The following is a 22,850-nucleotide window of genomic DNA, read 5'->3' on the forward strand; positions in this document are numbered from 1 at the left end:
TGCATGATGTTAGCTGATAAGGTACTTCCTTGTAGAGTGCTTTAAGATGGTTCTTGCCTATCCGCACTCACGTAAAGGTTCTCTTCAAATCTTCATATAGCCTTATGTATCTAAGACACGGCTCCTGGCTTGAGGCACAGTGATGAAAAGTGTCCCTCAGCATATTAGTAGATGTTGCGTGGAAAAAAAAGAAGGTGCGGTGGCCAAATTATTTAGGGAACTCTGAATTAAAAAGGAAATGGGTTTCTGTACCTTAGAACTTTCGAGAGTTTTAGCATGTGAATTCCCACCGTGAAGCTTCAAAACAGGCAGTGAGTGATCACCCTTTCCTAAAGACAGTTTAGAGAAAGAATTTTTGGAGAGAAGTCTAGGTGATGGTGATCCTTCAGACTCAAGGCAGGTGGTCCTGTTGTCTGGGAGACTGTAGGTGTGGGAGTGGGGAGGGGTGAATTTGTGGGGACCTTTAGTTAGGGTGCCAAGGCAGGGGTGATTTCTGGGCATTTGAATAGACGGTGGTGCAATTCACCAAGACAGGGAATCTGGGTTTAGGAATAGGATTGGGGTGTGGGAGGATGATACATGGAAGGTGTTCAGTTTTAAACAGGAATAGACACATTTCTTTTGGTTTGATGAATTTGGGACTGAAGTATCTATCTGTACTGTTCCAGTTTGGTATGGGGAAGGCTGAATATTCTCAGAAGTAGAAGCAGCACATATTTACTAGTATTTTTCAACCCATGGCTATTACTAAATGGTTTTTCAGTAAGGTACAAAAGGCCAGTATTAGCTGTTTTGGTCCCATTTCACTATAGTCAGTTCTTGGCTTTCATCCACACTAATTTTTCCTGCTGGAATTATCAGATTACCTTCTCAAACTTCATAACTTGGCTTACTTTCTACTGTTTTGTGATTAGGAATTTATAGAATAATGTTCTTTAAGCAAAAGCATGCTACATAATTGGGAGATTTTAATGTTCACAAATTACTGGGTATTGATTATTTTATAATAGTTTAACATTTTTTTATTTGCACTATGCTGTCATCTTGGGATGCAGTGGTAAAGTTGATAAAGTTTCCTCCTTCTGGGAACTTAAAAGCCTAGTGTAGAATACAGAAAAATAAGAAGTAATTATGATCTTCGGACAATTTGGCCATTAAATTTTGCCAGAGAGCCCTGTGATATCTGATGCCAATTTATTTAGTAGAGTCATTATATTATTTTTTCCATGTTAATGTAATTTCTGGAGCAAAAAGTCTTTCTAGTCTCTTTTTAATGAGAAGAAGGTAGGGTGGTTGACGATCGTGAGTGGCAGAGGAGGGGAAAGGACTGAGAGGTCTAAAGTAATATCTGTGTTCAGCACTGCAGAAGCTGCAGCTTTTAGGTCAGGACCTTTATTTGGGTCAGAGATTGTTTATACACCTGAAAGGATTTGAAAAATGCATAGTTAAAGATTTGAAGAGTTCTATGCATGAAAATGCACAAATGAAATTTTATTGAGTGAATTAATTTTCTTTGAGAGATGTTTCTTTAGAGTGGTGCTTCTCAAGCCAGCGGTGATTTTGGCCCCCCTCCCCCCGCCCCTAGGGGCTTTTGGCGAGTCTGGAGGCATTTGGGGCTGTCACAGCGGGGCAGGAGGAATGCTACTGGCATCTAGTGGGTAGGGGTCAGGGATATGGCTGTACATCTTACAATGCGCAGGAGAGATCTCAACAAAGCATTATCAGGCCCCCAGTAGGGCCATGGTTGAGAGACCTTGGTGTAGAAACCTGGGATCAAATTCCAGCTCTGCTGTGTGGCTTCCGCCTCTGTTTTCCCAGCTGTATCATTTGGGACAGTACTTTTGCCAATCTTGTAGGGTAATTTATAAGGGTATGTACACTAATATCTGTGAAAGGCTTGTAATAGGTCATTGAACCATATCAGGCATAAGAATTCTATAAATATAGCCTGTTATGATTATCTGTGGAATAAATTTATAGAGAGAGCCAGTAGATAAGATAGTATCTAAAACAATCCTGGGGACTCCTTGAGGATGGGAATTGAGCCTGTTTTGTTTATCACTGTAGATTCTGTGGCTAGTTGTAGGCCCAGGATACAACACACACTTGGTGAGTATTTGTTGAATGAATGAACACATAAATTGTCAGGACCCATCTCAAACTTCCTCCATTAACTGTGGAGCATGAAACTGGCAGTCTGGAGTCTTTTCAGCAGAGCTGCCGCTAGGTCAGGCCGCATGTCAGAGTCCTTGCCAGGACTGAAATACAGACTAGAATCCTGACATTCTCAGCTTGTCGTTCAGCCTCTGAGTTATGGATGAGCTTAATTAATCAGGATATATGACCCTTCACTGTTCAGAATTGACATTAAATTATCTCCACCAAAATCTATTTTATGAAAATCTTACTGTTTTGAAAATAGTCCTCAAGTTATCTTGCCTGTGATCATTCACGGGATGACTTTACATTGGGAAATGGTAACATTACTTACATTTCCTCATTGTTTTTTAATCAAGTCACATATTAGCTATGAAAAGCAGCTTCCATATGCTGGAAAGACTCCAAAGACTTTGGCATTAGATTTAGTTTTAAACCTGACTGTCACTTACTGTGTCTTTGACCTTGGGCAAGTCGCCCACTTGGTTAAACCCTCAGTTTCCTCTTTGGATGCATCAGGAGTCCCCAGGATTACTTTGCATATTAAATAAGTTAACATTTGTAAATATTCTTTGTAAACTCTACAGGCTGTATTATAGCAAAGATGTTTTATATGTAGAATTTCCTCCAAACTCCGAAGGCTGTAGTATAGTAAAGATGTTACTCAGATGCAAAATAGTTTCATTGCTTGCTCTATTATAGCAAAGATGTTGCTTTTATTTAGATGGAAAATAGTTTTATTGCTTCTTATATTCTGGCTTCTGGACAAATTATAGTCAGGCCTCTGTTGTATCAGCACCTAAAAAGGTAATAACTTGAGTATAGCTGGAAGTATTGCTTATCATCAGTAGTATATGTACTTATAGCTCAGTCAGTACAATTTCAGAATGTCTTTTAGAGTAACTGTGCTATCCACGACTCTAATTCGTTTTTTTAATATAAATTTTTATGTTAGCTATGGAGACCAAAGGCTACCACAGTCTCCCTGAAGGTCTAGAAATGGAAAGACGGTGGGGTCAAGTTTCTCAGCCTGCAGAGCGTCCTGCCCTGGGACCCGGACCCACGGAGCAGCCAGATGAGAGTAACTACATGGAGATCGTCGACGTACGCTGCATCTCCGGTGCTATTCCAAACAGCAGTACTCAAGGAAGCAGCAAAGAAAAACACGAACTACTCCCTTGCCTCCAGCAAGACAGCAGCCGGTCCGGGATTTTACCATCTGATATAAAAACCGAGCTGGAATCAAAGGAACTTTCGGCCACGGTGGCCGAGTCTATGGGCTTGTACATGGATTCCGTGAGAGAGGCCGACTACGCCTATGATCAGCAGAACCCACAGGGAAGCGGCAGTCCAGCAAAGATGTATCAAAACGTCGAACAGCTTGTGAAATTTTACAAAGAGAACGGCCACCGTCCTTCCACGCTGGGGGGTGCGAGCAGGCACTTGCGGTCCTTCCTGCCCGACTCTGGGGGCTCTGTTAATGGCGGGGTCATGCGCAATGTGGTGAAGAGCCCCATCCTAGGGCACGAGAAGGGCCCGGCAGTTTGCAGCCCTCTGACCCTGTCATCCTCGGGTTGCAGCCCCGCCAGCATCAGCTGTGTGTCCTCCACTTCAGCCAGCTTGGGCAGTTTCCCAGTGCACAGCCCCATCGCCCAGGGCACCCCTCTGCCATGCTCCCCCAATGTGGAGACGCGGGGCTCCAGGTCACACAGCCCAGCGCATGCCAGCAACGTGGGCTCACCTCTCTCCAGTCCATTGAGTAGCATGAAATCCCCGATTTCCAGCCCCCCGAGTCACTGCAGCGTGAAGTCTCCGGTCTCCAGTCCTAATAACGTCACTCTGCGATCCTGCGTATCCAGCCCTGCAAACATCAACAACTCAAGGTGCTCCGTTTCCAGCCCTTCCAACACAAACAACAGATCCACGCTGTCTAGCCCAGCCGCTAGTACTGTGGGGTCTATCTGTAGCCCTGGAAGCACCGCCTTCAGCTACACTGCTTCGGGCACCCCAGTGGGGTCCAGCGCAGCCCGAGATGTGGTTCCCAGTCCAGACACCCAGGAGAAAGGTGCTCAAGAGGTCCCCTTTCCTAAGACTGAGGAGACAGAGAACGCCATCTCCCATGGTGTGGCTGGCCAGCTTAACATCGTCCAGTACATAAAGCCGGAGCCAGACGGAGCTTTCAGCAGCTCGTGTCTAGGAGGAAACAGCAAAATAAATTCTGATTCCCCCTTCTCAGTACCAATAAAACAAGAGTCAACCAAGCATTCATGTTCTGGCACCTCTTTTAAAGGGAATCCAGCAATCAACCCCTTTCCGTTCATGGATGGCTCATACTTTTCCTTTATGGATGATAAAGACTATTATTCTCTATCAGGAATTTTAGGACCACCTGTGCCGGGCTTTGATGGTAACTGTGAAGGCAGCGGGTTCCCCATGGGGATAAAACAAGAACCGGATGATGGGAGCTTCTACCCAGAGGCCAGCATCCCCCCATCTGCCATCGTTGGCGTGAATTCAGGTGGACAGTCCTTTCACTATAGGATTGGTGCTCAAGGTACAATATCTTTATCACGATCAGCTAGAGACCAATCTTTCCAACACCTGAGTTCCTTCCCTCCTGTCAATACCTTGGTGGAGTCGTGGAAATCACACAGTGACCTGTCGTCGAGAAGAAGTGATGGATATCCGGTCCTAGAATACATTCCAGAAAACGTATCAAGGTAAGTTGGCCTTTTTCTCCAGTTTTGAAAAACCATGGCTGTGTGAAATGCTGAAGGTTAGCGTTATCTTTGCTGTTGATAAATTCAGACACATTTCAGTCTCCTGTTTGTTTCCTTTTCAGCATGGTCACTGTGTGTTCACCCTTTAGCTTGTTGGTGTGTTAGGAAGGTATTGTTGTTGAGTCGCTAAGTTGTATCTGATTCCCTGTGACACCATGGACTGCAGCACTCCAGGCTCCCCTGTCTTTCACTATAAAGAAACCAGACATTTTGAGAGTCTCAAATGGTTCCATCGATTTGGAAGGAGCATGTGTACATGTTGTGCATAAGTCTTCCCCTTCTGCATTGCTGCTAGTAGGTGTTTAAGATAGGTTTGTTTCCTAATGCCTTGCTATTATGTATGCTTTAGCAGACTAGTGCTAGGATTTTTTTTTTTCTTTTCTTTTGCTGTATACTGGTCCACTAACATTGCTTTAAATTGTTTTCTTTGTGGTCATAAGTCTTTTTTTTTCCCCTGAGCTTCCTTTATTAATCACTTCATTGGTTGTGAAAAGTGAAATGAAACCCCAGATCTGTTACCCACAAGCTCCCCACCCTTTTCATCTTTTTCTAGATTGGTTAATCGTATGTAAGTTGTGGTCTTCAGCACAAATAAATCATTTCCTTAACTCTGGAGAGCTGTTTAAAGACTCAGCACATCTAAAATTACTAAGTGGCCCGTTTTGCTTTCCTACTCTTTGGAAGTGAAGTATGTCACTGCCGTTTCAGATTGGTATATTTATAACTTCTAAGATCTGCAAGGAGACATACTTTACTTACTGTAAAATAGCTTCTTGGCTTTCCTTCTTGTAGATAGCATATTGTATATATTTAGAAAAAAACAAGGAAGAGGTTTCAGATATGACTGTAAAGGGTGGTTCTAAGTAATACAGTGAATACTTATGTTGGACTTTGCTTCAGTACTGTTTTTATTACCTGGATGTGGTCAATGATCCCTTTATTGAACATATAAAGAATAGATTTCCTAGTTATAGTTCACAGAGGCTTCTAGGAAGATGTGGCTATTTTCCTTAAAAACTTGTTTGGTGGTGAAAATGTCTTTTCCCATCAACAAAACGTAAGATTGACGTGCATTCTGTGTTTTCTCCTTTTGTTTTTTACTGAAGCAAAAGCAAAAACTTTTCATTTGTGCTTTCTTTTCCTCTTCATTGACTCATACCTCGCTCCTCTTGCTTTTATGGAAGCACACATTCCATAAAGGAGACTTACACGCTCTTACAGTTCTCAGTAGCATGACTGGTTAATCCTATATTCACACTGTTGCTGTCTCCTAAATTCTAAACTCTTTGCACAAATGCTGAAATGGCATAGCTTTCGTCAGAACCAAGCTCAGCAGGTGCTTTGCTTTACTTTCTGATAAGGATGGTTTGCACACACTATAGATACTTTTATTAAGTGATGTTTGTAGTGGGTTAGTTGGAGGGAGTTTAACCTGGTTGTTAAGAGCATGGCTACCCTGGTTGAAATCCCCAGCTCTGCCCCTTAACTGCTTTGTGACCCTATGCACATCTCTTCACCTCTCTGGCCTTCAGGCTTCTCATCTATAAAAAGGGAATTCAGTAGTACCCATCTCAAGGGTAGTCAAGACAATGAGTTAAATTATGAGAAGCCCCTTGACTATCATCTGGAATACAATATGCATCATAGAGTATTATATACATTTCAGCAGTTGCTCTTAGCATTTAATGGGAGTGTTCATAACCTTTAGTTTCCGTTTCTTTTAGTGTTCTCTTTTGTGCATTAGATGAAATTCCATACAGTCTTTTAAAGAAATGTACAAAGTGTAAGGAAATAGTTGTTGATAAATTCCTATGATTAATTTCTACCGTTTTATAGCTAGGCACTCTACATTTCTATTTATGCTCTTTTAGTTTTGAAGACCGTTGCTTTGGATAATGATATTTCTGGTAGAAACACTAGACAGATGCTAGCTAAAATCATTAACTCTCTTCTGTTTGTTCTGTATCCTATTTATACTGTTTTGTCATTTCCGGACTCAACTCATGATGCCCCTCTTGGTGGTCTTGGGACCCATAGCCTTACACATTCCTATGAATCAGTGACTTTGAGCCTCCTGTGCCTTTGAGGGAAACTGGGATGTTGTCTAGTGTCTTTTCTTGAGCATTCCAAAATTCTTAATAAGCTTGTTAACATAGCTAGAGGGGATTCATTTGTTTACATATCTACTATTGTTAGTTAATGTTTTCCACAAACTTTACTATCAAAGCTTTAATATATTATTCAAAGTTTTAGATTACTGATCTAATTAGATTAGATTACTAATTCCCTGCAGCTTTTCCTTGTGAATATTATCCACATCTATTTGTTTTGATCCTTCTCAGAGGAATACAGACTTTTTTTCTGGATTTTAGTCTACATTTTATAATATTTAATTTAATCTCATCCAAGCTTCATTATTGGCTTCTTGTTTTGTGTTTTTTGGACCAAAATCCAACTTTTCTGTCTACTTCATAATTTATGATGATGTCACCCCATTCCAGGTAATGTCAGATTAATGAATTAAAGATTGTAAAGGATCAAGGCAGTGTGTAACTGCTTCTAAGTTTCATAGCATTCTTTAGGTTGAACTCTTGTTTTCTAGTAAATGTCAAAAGTATGGTTTGGGGTTTCTGAGACTTTATCCAGGAGGGCCACAAACTCAAAAATTGTGCATTGGTAGACAAGCCATGCAAAATGGAAGATAGACCAATCGTTTTACTAAAACAGTGCATGAAAAGTTCACTGATACGGTTTCGGATTCCATGTGGCAACTAAACTTTAAGAAACCACTGACTGTCCATTTTCAGTGTACTGAAGGGTCATATCTCCATTGATCTGAGATGACCATTAAAATGCTTCTCCTTTTTTCAACAACATACCAGCGTAAAGCCAGATTTTCTTCATATCCATGAACCAAAACACATCATCACACGTTGGCCACCGAAGTAGATACAAGGTACTTCCGGTGGTCTTCTATTAGGCGAGAGAATAGACTTGCAAAAATGTAAAATAGTACCACTCTTCTCCCTGAAGTTTTCCGTTCTGGGAAACACAAGTTGGTTTTTTTGTTTTTGTTTTTTTTCCACATATGCATGTTTATGTTAAGTTGTGATGACTTATTTTAAGTGATTTAAAAGAAGTACTCACTTCAAGCGGTACTAAGGTAAATATCAGTAGATAGATTATACATAAACGAAAGATCTTGACCTCAACACATTTCCAAGAGTAGAAAGGCATCCTGAGACTCAGAAATTGAGAACTATCGGTCTAACCTATAAAACTTTGGTGGTTCACGCAGAAAGAGGATATTACGTCATTTACCTTAGCTTACTTGAATGTTATGCTGAAGAAGGGGTGCCTCGTCCACGCAAGGACAGTGATTCTCATCCAGGTGAATTGTTCAAGCTGATTGAAGTGAGTGATCACAGAGAGTGTATCTCCTGCAGCCTGTGGGTGTTCTGTGAGAGTGGTGGCCAGAGTCAGCTCTCAGAATTTCCAGAAGGCGGGTTGTCTTGAGTGCCACACAGGGAAGGATAGGGTTGGCCAAAAAGTCTGTTCTGGTTTTTGTACCATCTTACAGGAAAAACCCAAACTAACGTTTTGGCCATCCCAGTATATGATGACGAAAGTTGACATAAAGCTCTGCGGTAGGCACTGGACCCGCTTTGGTCATACAGATGGAGGGTCCCCTGCCCACTTGGACACAGACGGAGCTGTGAGCTTGGGTGAGTGGCAGCGTCTCTTAGCCTCCGTTTCTTCATCTGAGAAAAAGTAAGTTGACCGAGAAGCTCTCCAAGGACCGCCAGCCACACTTCTGAGTGTCTGTATAGTTTCCTTGGAGTCGTGTATGTTAAGAATGAAAATAGAAACATCCCTTCACATATTTACTAGTCTGGTTTCAAGTTTATCTTAATCACCAGTTCAGCTCTGTAGTTTCCAGCGTAGTTCAGATAGGAAAATATCATTACCATTTATCATTTACAAGTAAGGATGAGTGAGGGTGACCTATCATTGTGCTTGGAAAAGCCGTTTTGTTTTATTTTCAAATCAGAACTTTTCCTTTCATAAAACTTGACACTTACATGATGAGTTTCTGGTTCTTTTAAATTTGCAATATTCCTTTTGGAAACGGGGTTGGTCTGTTGACATAACACTGGGTGTTTATGGCGATGGTCATGGTCACTTTGATAGCATCATAACACAGTGCTAACATTGACTTAAACGTTCGAATATAAAGTTCACTGTTTCAAAGGGCACGTTCTCATAGGTTTCAAGACACGTAATCAGGAATTTATCTTAATATATACTGCACTTTTTTTTTTTGCATGATAGAAGGAAACAATTCAGTGATAACCTCCGGTTGGTTTTCTCTTTTTCCCAGTGATCCCTGAAGTTTTTCAATACCCATCTTCCATAATGAGCTAAAAGCTTCAGAATTCAAGGAGTTTGTTGCAGTTTGCCATGTCTGTCAGTAAACTTCTGTAAATAAACCATTGAGATAGAAGTATCTTCATGTAATGCAAAGTATGATAAATGGTGGGTTTTGGAAGGGAGAGATTAATTATTGGTGCTTATTTCTATAATAAATCCATTACAGAATAACTTAGGTCATTTGGAAATGAAAGCATGAAAACTTTCTTTTTCTTATTTGTCTCATAATGTTTTGATTTTGAAATTACTAGTGTGCTTAGAATTTCTCCAGGTTAGTGTTCTAAATAGCATTTTTAGAAATGGTTTAAAGGGAGACTTGCTTCTTCTGATGATTCATTCACTTTCATTCATTTATGGTATTTCTGGTAGAAGTAGCGATCATTTTATTGGGGAAAACCCCCTTATTCCTCTTTAATAAGCAAATCACGATGCAGTGTCCTTCCTTACATTTTGCTTTTCACAAGTATCCTAGATTTATGTCAGTGTGTTCACCTTTTATCATCTAAAGTATTGTTATTTTAAAACTGTTTACTTCATACGTAAAGTGAAGATAAAAGCCCTGGTTTCAGTTAAATAAACTCAAATTATTCAACTTCAAGCAGTTCTCATACAGAGCAGTGACATGCTGAATCTGGGACCTAGATATGTATCATTTATGGATTTGATTCCTTTCGCAATATTGAAATTCTGGGTGTGCCTGATCTTTTCTGTCCTTGTGATGTTTAGAGTAAGAGCAGATGTTCTATTGATCACCAGTAATTTAGGCGTGTTACTTCACTTCCCCTGATATCGTTAATTTTTTTCTCCAAAATAAGGCTTGCCTTCCCAGACTTTCAACTGTTGCTGTACTTTCATACAACTGATAAAATTTCATCTCTGCTGCTAAGTAATTTATTGTTTTCTTTCATTTACTAAATTCAGATTGAGAGAAAAAAAATGTTGGTTTCTTGAATCCGTTTAAATATAGTCATTAAATTGTATGTCTTTGTGGACTGCATTCCAAAGGTTATTAGTATCCAGGAAATATAAGTGCGTTTAAATGGATAGTGTCTTAATCTTAAATTTTAAAAATTTGAGTTTTAAACTTGTCAAGTATAGGCTTTGTTTTCAGTTTTAAGAGTTTTATGTTGTTTTTTATATAATAAGGCAATGATGAAGTTAAAATGTAAATATATATGTGAACATGTTACCTAATTAATACTCTGGAAACCTCTGGATTTACGATTGTCAGTGGTATGGCCAAGGCCAAAATTTCTGTGTAGAAAATAGGGAGAAATTGTTATTTATGCAAGAAATAGAACACTCTAGTCCAAGGAAGGAAAAGGATAAACAAAAAGTAATATGGATACTTATAAAGTTAATACCCCAGGGGGACTGATGTGAGCTGATGACTGGCCCCTTGAATTCACAGCTGTGACCAAGACTTAGTTTATCAGTGATGCGTACTTTCATTGACGTGTATTTCCACCTTAATATCTTAAAAATTGTTGAAATAAATATACAAAAACCCATAACCTGAAATAGAATGAAATAAGGCTTGTAATGGACAAAACCAACTTTGAGTGTTCCAACAGGAAAGGATCTGGGCAAGATTTGGAAAATGGGGAGATGGGAGGATGAGACTTAGTATTTATCATTAGTCTTGAGAAATTTGCACGGGATTGAGCCAGGGGGACACTTCCTGGTGGAGGGAGTGATATGAGCAGAGCCAGGATGGGCAGAAAGCCCTGAGTGTGGCCCAGCTGTATGGCTGGCTGTGATATGGGGGACTCAGGGAAAGACGGCCTGGAAGAGCTCAGTTGGAACTAGAAGCCCGTGGAACTTGAAAGTCACATGAAGACGTTTGTACTTGATTTGGCAGGTAATGAGGAGTTACTGAAATGTTGGCGCAGGGGATGGCCTGAGCTGAAGTGCACTTGGGAAAAACCTTAATTAGGCAGCGGTTGTAGGGTGGATTGGAACGTAAGGAGCCTTGTTAAGAAGTTATTGTAACAGTGCTGGAGGATGGGAACTGGGATCTCTGAAGTGAGGATGTCGGAGCTGGTGGAAGAAAGGGGTATATGTGATGTACTATAGAAGACTTTGTAGCAGTTGATTTTTTGGCGTTTTTTTAAAATAGTCGCAGACACAGAAAAAAATTGGGAGGCCATTACAAAGAATGATGAACAAGGATAGTCTCTCACATAAGCACAAGACAGCCACTGAAACCAGAAAGTAACATTAAGTTACTGATATCTGGGGGACTTCCCTGGTGGTCAGTGGCTAAGATTCCAAGCTCCCAGTGCAGGGGGCCCAGGTTCGATCCCTGGTGAGAGAACTAGATCCCGCATGCCGCAACTCAAGATCCCATGCAGCCAGATAAAGATACTTTAAAAATGAAAAAGTTACTGACATCTTGATTTCTGGCTCTGCCGGTTGTCCCGATAATATCTTTTGCAGTGAAAGGACCCTGGTGCAGAATTTTTGTGCGTTCAGCTGTCAGGACTCTAGTCTCTGTCAGTCTAGGACAGCTCCCTGTCTTTTTCTAGATTTCATGAGCTGACTTTAGAGGATGACAGGCCAGCCCTTGAGGAGAAAGTCCCTCGGTTTGGGTTTGTCCTTATTTCCCCAGGTTTCTGTTCTGGTGCTGCCCCCTAGGCAGGAGCACCACAGACAGCAGGCTGTATTCTCCTCCTTGCCACGTGCCAAGCCATTTCCCTTTGTGCCTTTATTGCCCGTCTGCAGCGCTCCATCCAGGTGTTGTCTGACAGGCTTCCCCGCAGTCAAGTTACTCTTTGCCCTTTGCAATTAGGAGCTATTTGGAGGAGCAGTACTTTGAAGTCGTATACACATCCCAATCCTCATTGCATTTTTGTATTCATTAAATTAGCCATAGGTGGCTGAGACGGTACAGCGGCTGCCTACAATGCGGGAGACCCAGGTTCGATCCCTGGGTTGGGAAGATCCACTGGAAAAGGAAATGGCAACCCACTCCAGTACTCTTGCCTGGAAAATCCCTTGGACGGAGGAGCCTGGTAGGCTACAGTCCACAGGGTCGCAGAGAGTCGGAGGCGACTAAGTGACTTCACTTTCACTTTCTTTTGTTGCTTCCCTTGTGGCTCAGCTGGTAAAGAATCCACCTGCAATGCGGGAGACCTAGGTTCAATCCCTGGGTTGGGAAGATCACCTGGAGAAGGGAACGGCTACCCACTCCAGTATTCTGGCCTGGAGAATTCCATGGACTGTATAGTCCATGGGGTCACAAAGAGTCAGATACGAATGGCAGCTTTCGCTTTGGGGCATCACTGTTTTTTCTTTTACGCCGTGAATTATAACCTCTTACTGCCCTTATTTTTGATACTCAGTTTGTTCCTGATTTCGCCAGTGGGAACTCATCCATGCTGGTTTCTGTGACCATTTTGCCACGTCCCCATCACTTCTCTGAGGGCTACCTTGCTTTAGGCCCGCCTTGTCCTTTTACTTCCTCAGGCCTGGAGTCACCCCCTTTCGTCAGGGAATTCCCTCATGCCCATAGACACCTTCCTGTCTGTGACTGGAGCCTAACTCCACGTTCAAGGTCACAGGGCCACACCCCCTCCGCCCTCCCTGGATGCCCTTCATCTAAACTCGGGCCTTGACTCCCCCTACTGGGATGTCCTCACACTCCTTGAGTTCCGAGGCCCTGCACTGGACCAGGGAGCATGGGGTTTCCCCCTTCCTGCTGGGACTCTGACTCTCTGCCTGGGGCTTGCTGCCCCGCCATGGGCCCCTACCCCCACACTGTAGGTTTCTGCTGTGCTACGTATGGCCGAATGACATTAGAACTAAATCATTAAGGATGGATAGTAGAGGAGTTGAGGCTTCCCTGGTGGCTCAGACGTTAGAGAATCTGCCTGCAGGGTGGGATACCGGGTTCGATTCTTGGGTCGGGAAGATTCCTTGGAGGAGGGCATTGCAACCCATTCCAGGAGAATTCCATGGACAGGGGATCCTGGAAGGCTACAGTCCATGGGGTCCCAAAGAGTCAGAGACGACTGAGCAACTAACACACACTTTCAGTAAAGGAGTTGATATTTGAGTACAAGGGGAAGGATTTGTGGAAAATCAGTGAAAACTCGCAGGTTATGAGCTTGACCATCGTGGAGGATGATGAGCAGTTAAAGAGAAATGGAGAGGTCGAGAAGTGATGAATTTATCTTGGTTACCTGAGTTTTATGTTCCAGACCACCTCTAACTGGGGGAGTTCTTTGCAGAGGTGGAAATGCTGGTATGGGGGTGTGCAAGGCCTCCTTACAGACATGGCCATTGAGGGGCAGCGTTGGTGCGATCCAAGGAGCAAAGGTGTACACGACTCAGTCTAGTGTGAGGTGCCTTTGCTAGGAGTTCGGAGGAATCGAACGCCGTGGAGGAGATGAGCAACAGATGCTACTAAAGGCCATGGGCGTTGTTTTGATAATCAGGTGCTGCATTGTGGATACCAAAAGGAGGAATCATGGCAGCGCAGAATTTCCAAATTAGAAGGGACCCAAGGCTGTCTCTAATCTACCCTCTACCGGCACAAATAATGAAGCTAAGGCCCAGAGAGATTGCATGCCTCTTGCAGTCTTATTCAAAGCAGTTAGTAACAGCTTTCCTTCCAGTGGGAGATGGTGTTTCAAAGCCCAGAGAGAGGGTGGAGATGACCAGGGATTAGGCTGAGTAGTTGGGGCTGGTGGGTTTTCAGAAAGGAATTCTATAGAAAGGCAGGACTGGGACTCAGACTGATTGGCTGAGGAGTCAGTTAGGGATGAAGAGGAGAAGCCTGGAGGCGAGGGGACAGTGCTCACTCTTGGGAAGCGTCTTTCCGGTGGTGGAGGCAGAGGGGTCGAGGGGAGAGTTGGTGGCATGAAGAAACAGAAGGATCAGGATAAGGGTTTGCTGGACAGGTAAGGTCTGAAGTGGGCTGTGGACCTGTGCTGAGATTGAGGTTGAAAACGTCAGAGGGAGGGAAGGTGCTTGATGGGGGCCATGTCCTGGAGAGAAGGTGAGGATAGGAATGAGACTACGGTTAGCCAGGGAGTCAGATTTTAACTGCCAGCTTGAACTGATAGGTGGAGGCTGTTGATAGTATCTGGTGTCACCATTTTACAGACCTACAAACTGAGACTCAGCTTGTAAACATGATCCGCCTAAGGCTGCAGAGCTAAGGAGGATGAAGAAACAAACCCTTGAGCTAGAGAAGACGAAAACTACATGTCTGGGAGAAATAGGCTATCTGCCATTTACATAGATCAGATTGGGTGGCAGATGTATAGCCCTCAGGCCCCATCTCACTAGAAGCAGCCTGAAGTAGACTAACTCAGGGTCTGCAAAGCACTGAGGTACCAGGCCCCTGACAGCCTGATGTAAGATGCTTCCTCCGTGCTCATCTCCCACACTGACCTTTCTGGGAGCTCAGTCACCCAAGCCCCTTTCGTCTGGGGGCCTCTGCTCACTGGCCCTCTGGCAAGAAGGCTCTGCCTCCAGATTTGGGTTTGCTGCCCTCTCTTGTCACTGAGGGGCTTCTCTGGTGGCTTAGACAGTAAGGAATCTGCCAGCAGTGCAGAAGACCCGGTTTCGGTCCCTGGGTTGGAAAGATTCCCTGGAGAAGGTAATAGCTCAAATGTCACCCTCTCCAAGAGGCCCTCCCTGACCACTCTGTTTAAAGTGGTAAGCCCTGCTTCCTTCCTCACTCTGTTTTGTTGTCTTCAGAACACACACCTTTCAGAAATTATCTGTATTTATTTCACTTCTCTAAGTAGAATGGCAGCTTCCTGCAAGCAGGGACCTTCCTTAGCTGCTCTGTTTTACTAATACCTTTGCCACACTTGGGATTTCCTGATAGCCCAGTTGGCAAGGAATTTGCCTGCAGGGCACGAGACCTTGATTTGATTCCTGGGTCAGGAAGATCTGCTGGAGAAGGAATAGGCTACCCACTCCAGTATGCTTGGGCTTCCCTTGTGGCTGAGCTGGTAAAGAACCCGCCTGCAAAGCAGGAGACCTGGGTTTGATCCAGAAGGGAACAGCTACCCAGTATCCTGGCTTGGAGAATTCCATGGACTGCATAGTCCATGGGGTCTCAAAAAGTCGGACGCGACTGAGCGACTTTCACTTTTTCCGTACCTGCACCAGGGCCAGGGGTGCTGTGGATGCTCGGTAAACCCCGATGGACTGGACTGAATGCCTTGATTAGCAGAGGGGCATGGGGTGACAAGATGAGTGTGGGTGATTGGATACGATTATTGTTACATAACAGTGAGTTCTGCCGGGTTTAGCAAAAATTCTTGTGACCTCTCTCAGCATATTTTTAAGGACTTTCAGAAAATAATCAACAGATGCTGTTCTTATTTTTTCTAATCTCGGCATCATAGAGGAGTTGGTAAGGATGTATTCCAGGCTCTCTGGTGACATTCTTAGTCTTCTTTATGAGGTCATTTATTTAACTTTAATTTATGAACAGTAAAATTGTCTCTTTTGGGTGTACAGTTCTTTGAGTTATGCCAAATGTAGAATCATGTAACCGCCGCCCACTCAAGATACAAAATAGTTCTATCACCCTCCGAAATTCCCTTGTGTTGCCCCCTCAAAGCCCAGGCCCTCTCCTTACTGTCAAGCCCTACTGGCCATTTTTATATGTAGCCCCTCTCTGTAGTTCATTTTTTTCTAGATTGTCATATAAATGGGGTCATACTTTATACAGCATTTTAATTGTTGGTTCTTTCTTTTTGTTGTTGTTTTTTGTACCATTAAAAAATATTTAAGTATAGTTGATTTACAATGTTACATTATTTTCAGGTGTACAACATAGTGACTCAGTATTTTTGTAGATAATACTCTGATTAAAGCTATTACTAACTAATGGTTCTGTTCGTCTGTGCTGTACAATATATCCTGTTGCTTATTTTTTCAACACATATTTTAATATATGTGCATGTGTATTTATTTTATAGTAAATCTTGTTGGAAAAAGAGAAATCTCTTGGTCCTTTCATTTAGCATAGTGCATTTAAAAGTCGTTGGTAGAGTTGCAGGCACCGGTAATTAGATTCTGTTCAGTGCTGAGTGATATTCCATCTATGGCCACACAATTATTTGCTCATCCATTCACCTGTTGATAGATACTTAGGTTGATTCTAGTTTGGACTGTTAAAAATAAAGCTACTATACATGGTCACATACAAATCTCTGAAGCGACATTTGCTGCATTTTTTTTCTTCAGTAAATACCTACAAGTAAAAATACCTAGGTCATGTAGTACTGCTGCTGCTGCTAAGTCGCTTCAGTCGTGTCCAACTCTGTGCCACCCCATAGACGGCAGCCCACCAGGCTCCCCCGTCCCTGGGATTCTCCAGGCAAGAACACTGGAGTGGTTTGTCATTTCATTCTCCAATGCATGAAAGTGAAAAGTGAAAGTGCAGTCGCTCAGTCATGTCCGACTCTTCGCGACCCCCTGGACTGCAGCCCACCAAGCTCCTCCATCCATGGGATTTTCCAGGCAAGAGTACTGGAGTGGGGTTTTAATTTTTAAGACTGTATTAAACTGTTTCTTGCCAAAATGTTTGCACCATGTTATATCCCCACCAGCTGCAGGCGAGTTCTGCTTACATTACATCCTTGCCAACACTTGGGAGAGTCGGTCTTCTTCATTTTAGACATTATTAGAGTACCCATGACTCACTGTGGTTTGAATTGGCGTTTCTCTAACGTCTACATGATTCTGAACATCTTTTCATGTGCTTACTTGCCATGCACGTACCTTACTTCCAGGCCTGTTAACTCTTTTGCCCATTTTTACTGGGTGGTTTTCTTCTTTTCGAGTTCTGTTGTGAGTATCTTTTTAAGATAAGCTTTTCCATAGAAGACCTAAAACTAAGGGAAAAGTAGCTTTTAAAAATTTCTGTGTTGGCAGTGGAGAAAAGTAGTGGGCAACTTTCAAATTATTTAGCATGTACTGTGTTCTTAACATGGGTGAGCAAACCAAAAGAATGTGACGCAAACCAGGTATCCCCCCTGTAATCCCATCTCGTTGGGGGAGAGGACTCATGTGAGTTTATGCAGCCCTTCTTCCTGTGCTTCCCTAATTATGTGTTTGGTTATGTGACGCAGATAGGAAACATTATTGATCCCAAACTCCCAATTGACATGTATGCAGTACTATATTTAAAATGACCCACAAGGACTTACTGTATAACACAGAGAACTCTACTCAGTACTCTGTAATAATGTAATTGGGGAAAGAATTTGAAAAATAGATACATGCATATGGATAACTGAATCTCTTCGCTGTAAACCTGAAACTAACAAACGTGGTTAATCAGCTATACCCTAATGCAAAATAAAAATTTTAAGAAAGAAATGTCACCAAAAATTAGAAAAGGAAGTGTCTTATGTGGGCTGTAATTGATGAGGAGAGCCTCCTATAGGAGGTGAGAGTTCAGTTGAAGTTTGATGACTGGTGGTCTTTGGTTAGGAGTAGAGAGGTGATGTGGGCTTCCCTGGTGGCTCAGATGGTAAAGAATCCACCTGCAATGCAGGAGACCCGAGTTTGATCCCTGAGTCGGGAAGATGCCCTGGAGGAGGGCGTAGCAACCCACTCCAGTATTCTTGTCTGGAGAATCCCCATGGATAGAGGAGCCTGGCGGGCTATAGGACATGGGACACAGAGAGGCAGACAGGACTGAAGTGGCTTCAGCACCGCACAGAGAGATGTCATAGGAAGAAGTAACAGCCCAGGTCACAGGTATGGGCACAGAGCAAACAAAGCCTGCTGGGAGGGGTTTATTGGCAGTGGGGGAAACTGACTACAGAAATCTGTGAGGGTGAAAAAGAAGTGCTTGCTAGTTTAATAGAGTACTAGTAAACATTTTTTTTTTTCTTTTGTCAAACCTAGACATAACATAAAAGGGTAGAAAGGTCCATCTGGAAAGGGGGATAGAAAATAGTGACAGAAAGAAATTTTAAAAAGCAAGGGAGGGACTTTCCTAGTGGTCCCTTTCCTAATGGTTAAGATTTCACCTTCCAAAGCAGGGAGTGAGAGTTCGATCCCAGGTCGGGGAACTAAGGAAAAAAAAAAAAACAAAAAAATGTAGAACAGAAGCAGCGTTAGACTCAATAAAGACTTTAAAAATGGTCCACATCAGACAGACAGGAAAAGCAAAGGAGAGACATATTGGTCATATTGGTGATTTAGACTGAGCTGTTGGAGTGGTGAACATGGGATAAATATTAGTCAGTTTATGTGAAGAAGTCTTTGAAGATCAGATTATCTGTCCCAAAGCCTATTTCTTCCACCTACTCCTCTCCAGCCATGTGTGTTAACAGCCTGACAAAGAGTGCATTGCCAAAGATCCTAGGGAAGAGAGAAGCAGAGTTTACAGTAACGAGGAGAGAATTTCTGCATAATCGTAAGTGTTAAGGGCAAAGGAGCACAAGACGGTTTGCTTACTGGTGCTTTGTTTGTGACCAGTCACTCGGTCGCGTCCGACTCTTTGCAGCCCGTGGATGTAGCCCGCCATGCTCCTCTGTCCGTGGGGATTCTTCAGGCAAGAATACTGGCGTGGGCTGCCATGCCCTTGCTTACTTGGATGAAGGTAAAACCGATCATTTCCATACCAAAATAGAATACTTTTTTATTAGACTATGGAAAAATACCCCTGGAGAATGGAGACAGGAAGAGCCAACTCCTGGCTTGACGAAGTTGGAAAGCATACTGGTGACAGGTTATGTAAATGAATTAGAAATAGTGACATATGGAATTCTGATATGCATACAAGGATATAAAGGAACAGAAGAATCTCAGCTTGTTGGAAAGTCCATTTATTTTGTCCTCAAGTAACTGGTGTTTGAATTCACAGGGCTCTTTCCAAAAGTGGAAACGTGCTGATTTTCCTCAATCACATGGTACAGTTTGTATTTACTTAAAAAATACTTTTCTGATAAGTTTGAGATGAGATTCCAAGTGCAAAGTTTGGGAGTGTAGGGATGTGATGGGAGCAGATATTCTTTTATTTACTCTGGTTTGTATTCTCACTGTATTTTTTTTGAAATGGAAATTGTGTTCAGAGAGGCTTTTGTCCTTGGAAACTTTAAGGTAAACCGAAGAATTTGTGGTTGTACAAAACAAAGTGTTTTTTTCCTCCATCTCTCTGTCATTTTCAGACTCAGGCGAGGTAAAAGTGTTCATGTGAAGTATTCCTTTGAGACCTCTGCAAGCATTTGAGTTTCTGTATGTGGCAGAAATATGATAATTTTGTTGACATATACCCTGTATTTTGGACTTGGTTGCTATGATTCAGGTGAAAACAGCACTTTTTTCCTCTTCTAAGTACTGTTTTTTAAGGAACTGAAGAAATTGACAGAGGCCTGAAGTGGGGGAAAGAGGAGTTACAGACACAGCAACCTTTTCATGGTGAAAATCTGGAGCTGATAGCTCTTGCATTTACATGACTTCGGAAACATTTAGCTCCATGGGTGGTTCTTGAAAGTTCATCGGCGGGGATCCCCAATTTTAGAGCTAATGTTCATTAAAAGCCAAAGATTTTTATAAGAGGGTATAATTGCCTGAACTGTGCATTTATTTTTTTGAAGGATGAATTTGTCGCCAGTACCCGAGGATGGAAGAAGTAAAGAATAGAAATCTAAGTGTCGAATGCGATCTAGCCTCTAAAATTTCATAACACTGATGAAATATGCTTTTTTAAGAAATTTGATTCTTGCCAATTCTACTCTAGCAGAAATAATCAAATTTAGTATCATGAGGGTTTTAAGGAAAGTAGACATAAAACAAATGTTAAGAAATCAATGTTTTATTTAATGGGGAAAATGACTACATTTCCAAGACAGTGTCAGAGTCCCTACATAGTAGGTCTCCTCCAGCCATGGAACTGATGCAGAGCATGCTAACCCCGAGTTATTTAAGGCTCTTAATCAATGAAGAATGACTAGAGTGTCCTTGTCATACTATTCTTAGTGTTGATATTTCAGCGGCTTGGCTTTAAAAGGGGGCGCCCTTCCCTGGTCCTTAGCCCAAGAGAGACTGTGCAAGTCAAAAAACATGGAGAATTTTTTAAAGAGGCGTGCAGTGCTACCTTAAGTAACTAAATGAAATACCAGTCTGTTTACTGAACACCAAGAAGTCTATAACAATAACTCACATTGAAAGCACTTACTTGGACGTCTATAAATAATAAAGCCTGGAGAGGTTATGGAGAGAGAGGAACCCTCCTCCAGGGTTGGTGGGCATATAGGTTAGTGGTTAGTGCAGCCACTGTAGAGAATAGCATGCAGCTTCCTGAAACTAAAAATAGAGCTACCATAAGATCTAGCGATCCCACTCCTGAGCATGTATACAAAGAAAACTCTCGCTGAAAAAGATACGTGTAGCCCGGTGTTCCTAACAGCGCCATTTACAGTAGCCGAAACATGTGCCTGTGTGCGTGCGTGCTAAGTCACCTCAGTCATGTCTGACTCATTGCGACCCTATAGACTGTAGCCAACCAGGCTCCTCTGTCCGTGGGATTTTCCAGATAAGAATGATGGAGTGGGCTGTCATGCCCTCCCCCGGGGCATCTTCCCCACCCAGACATCGAACCAGCATCTGTTACATCTCCTGCATTTGCAGGCAGGTTCTTTACCACTAGTACCACCCAGGGAAGCCCCAGACCAGACATGGCAAAACCTAAATGTCCATTGACAGATGAATGGATAAAGAAGATGTGGTACATATATACAATGGAATATTACTCAGCCATAAAAAATGAAATAATGCTGTTTGGAGCAACATGGATGGACCTAGAGATTATCATAGTAAGTGAAATAAATCAGAGAAAGATGAATACCATGTATCACTTATATATGGAATCTAAACATAGATACAAATGAACCTATTTACAAAACACAAATAGACTCAGACATAGAAAACAAACCTACAGTTACTGAAGGGAAAGGTAGGGGGCAGAGAGGGCTCAATTGGGAGTTTGGGATTAACAGATACACATGCATGCATGGTGTGTGAAGTCCCTTCATTCACGTCAGACTGTTTGCGACCCTATGGACTGTAGCCCACCAGACTCCTCTGTCCATGGGATTCTCCAGACAGGAATACTGGAGTGGGTTGCCATGCCCATCTCCAGGGGCTCTTCCTGACCCAGGGGTCAAACCCAGGTCTCCTGCATTGCAGGCAGATTCTTTACTGCTTAGCCACCGAGGAAGCCCCAACAGATACACACTACTATGTATAAAATAGATAAATAGCAAGAACTGCTATGTAGAAGAACCTACTATATATTCAGTATCTTGTAGTAACCGGTAATAGAAAGAATCTGAAAAAAAGTATAGATGTACTTTTTTTTACTTACTTGGCAAAAGTTCTGGTGATGGATGGTAGTAATGATTGTTACGTGAATGTACTTAACATACTTAAAAAGCTTTTGCACAACAAATAAAACTATAAGCAAGGTGAAAAGACAGCCTTCAGAATGGGGGAAAATAATAGCAAATGAAGCAACTGACAAACAACTAATCCCAAAAATATACAAACAACTCCGGCAGCTCAATTCCAGAAAAATAAATGACCCAATCAAAAAATGGGCCAAAGGACTAAATAGACATTTCTCCAAAGAAGACATGCAGATGGCTAACAAACACATGAAAAGATGCTCAACATCACTCATTATCAGAGAAATGCAAATCAAAACCACAATAAGGTACCATTTCACGCCAGTCAGAATGGCTGCGATCCAAAAGTCTACAAGCAATATATGCTGGAGAGGGTGTGGAGAAAAGGGAACCCTCTTACACTGTTGGTGGGAATGCAAACTGGTACAGCCACTATGGAGAACAGTGTGGAGATTCCTTAAAAAACTGGAAATAGAACTGCCTTATGACCCAGCAATCCCACTGCTGGGCATACACACCGAGGAAACCAGAATTGAAAGAGACACATGTACCCCAATGTTCACTGCAGCACTGTTTATAATAGCTAGGATATGAAAACAACCTAGATGTCCATCAGCAGATGAATGGATAAGAAAGCTGTGGTACATATACACAATGGAGTATTACTCAGCCGTTAAAAAGAATCCATTTGAATCAGTTCTAATGATGTGGATGAAACTGGAGCCTATTATACAGAGTGAAGTAAGCCAGAGAGAAAAGCACCAATACAGTATACTAATGCATATATATGGAATTTAGAAAGATGGTAACGATAACCCTGTATGTGAGACAGCAAAAGACACAGATGTATAGAACAGTCTTTTGGACTCTGTGGGAGAGGGCGAGGGTGGGATGATATGGGAGAATGGCATTGAAACATGTGTAATATCATACATGAAACGAATTGCCAGTCTAGGTTTGATGCATGATACTGGATGCTTGGGGCTGGTGCACTGAGATGACCCAATGGGATGGTTCGGGGAGGGAGAGTGGAGGGGGGTTCAGGATGGGGAACATGTGTATACCCATGGCAGATTCGTGTTGATGTATG

General features: G+C 42.5%; 1 protein-coding gene across 1 annotated transcript in view; it reads left to right on the plus strand.

Moving 5' to 3' along the window:
* The first annotated feature begins 3,114 nt into the window (after positions 1-3,114).
* The window catches only part of NR3C2 (nuclear receptor subfamily 3 group C member 2), a 419,058-nt gene continuing 399,322 nt past the window's right edge, over positions 3,115-22,850 (plus strand). The window contains exon 1 of the mRNA XM_052654629.1: positions 3,115-4,877. Coding sequence (XP_052510589.1) covers positions 3,115-4,877 — 1,763 coding nt within the window. The remainder of the gene's footprint in view (positions 4,878-22,850) is intronic.

Source organism: Budorcas taxicolor, chromosome 17, assembly GCF_023091745.1.
Source record: "Budorcas taxicolor isolate Tak-1 chromosome 17, Takin1.1, whole genome shotgun sequence".
Lineage (NCBI taxonomy): Eukaryota > Metazoa > Chordata > Mammalia > Artiodactyla > Bovidae > Budorcas > Budorcas taxicolor.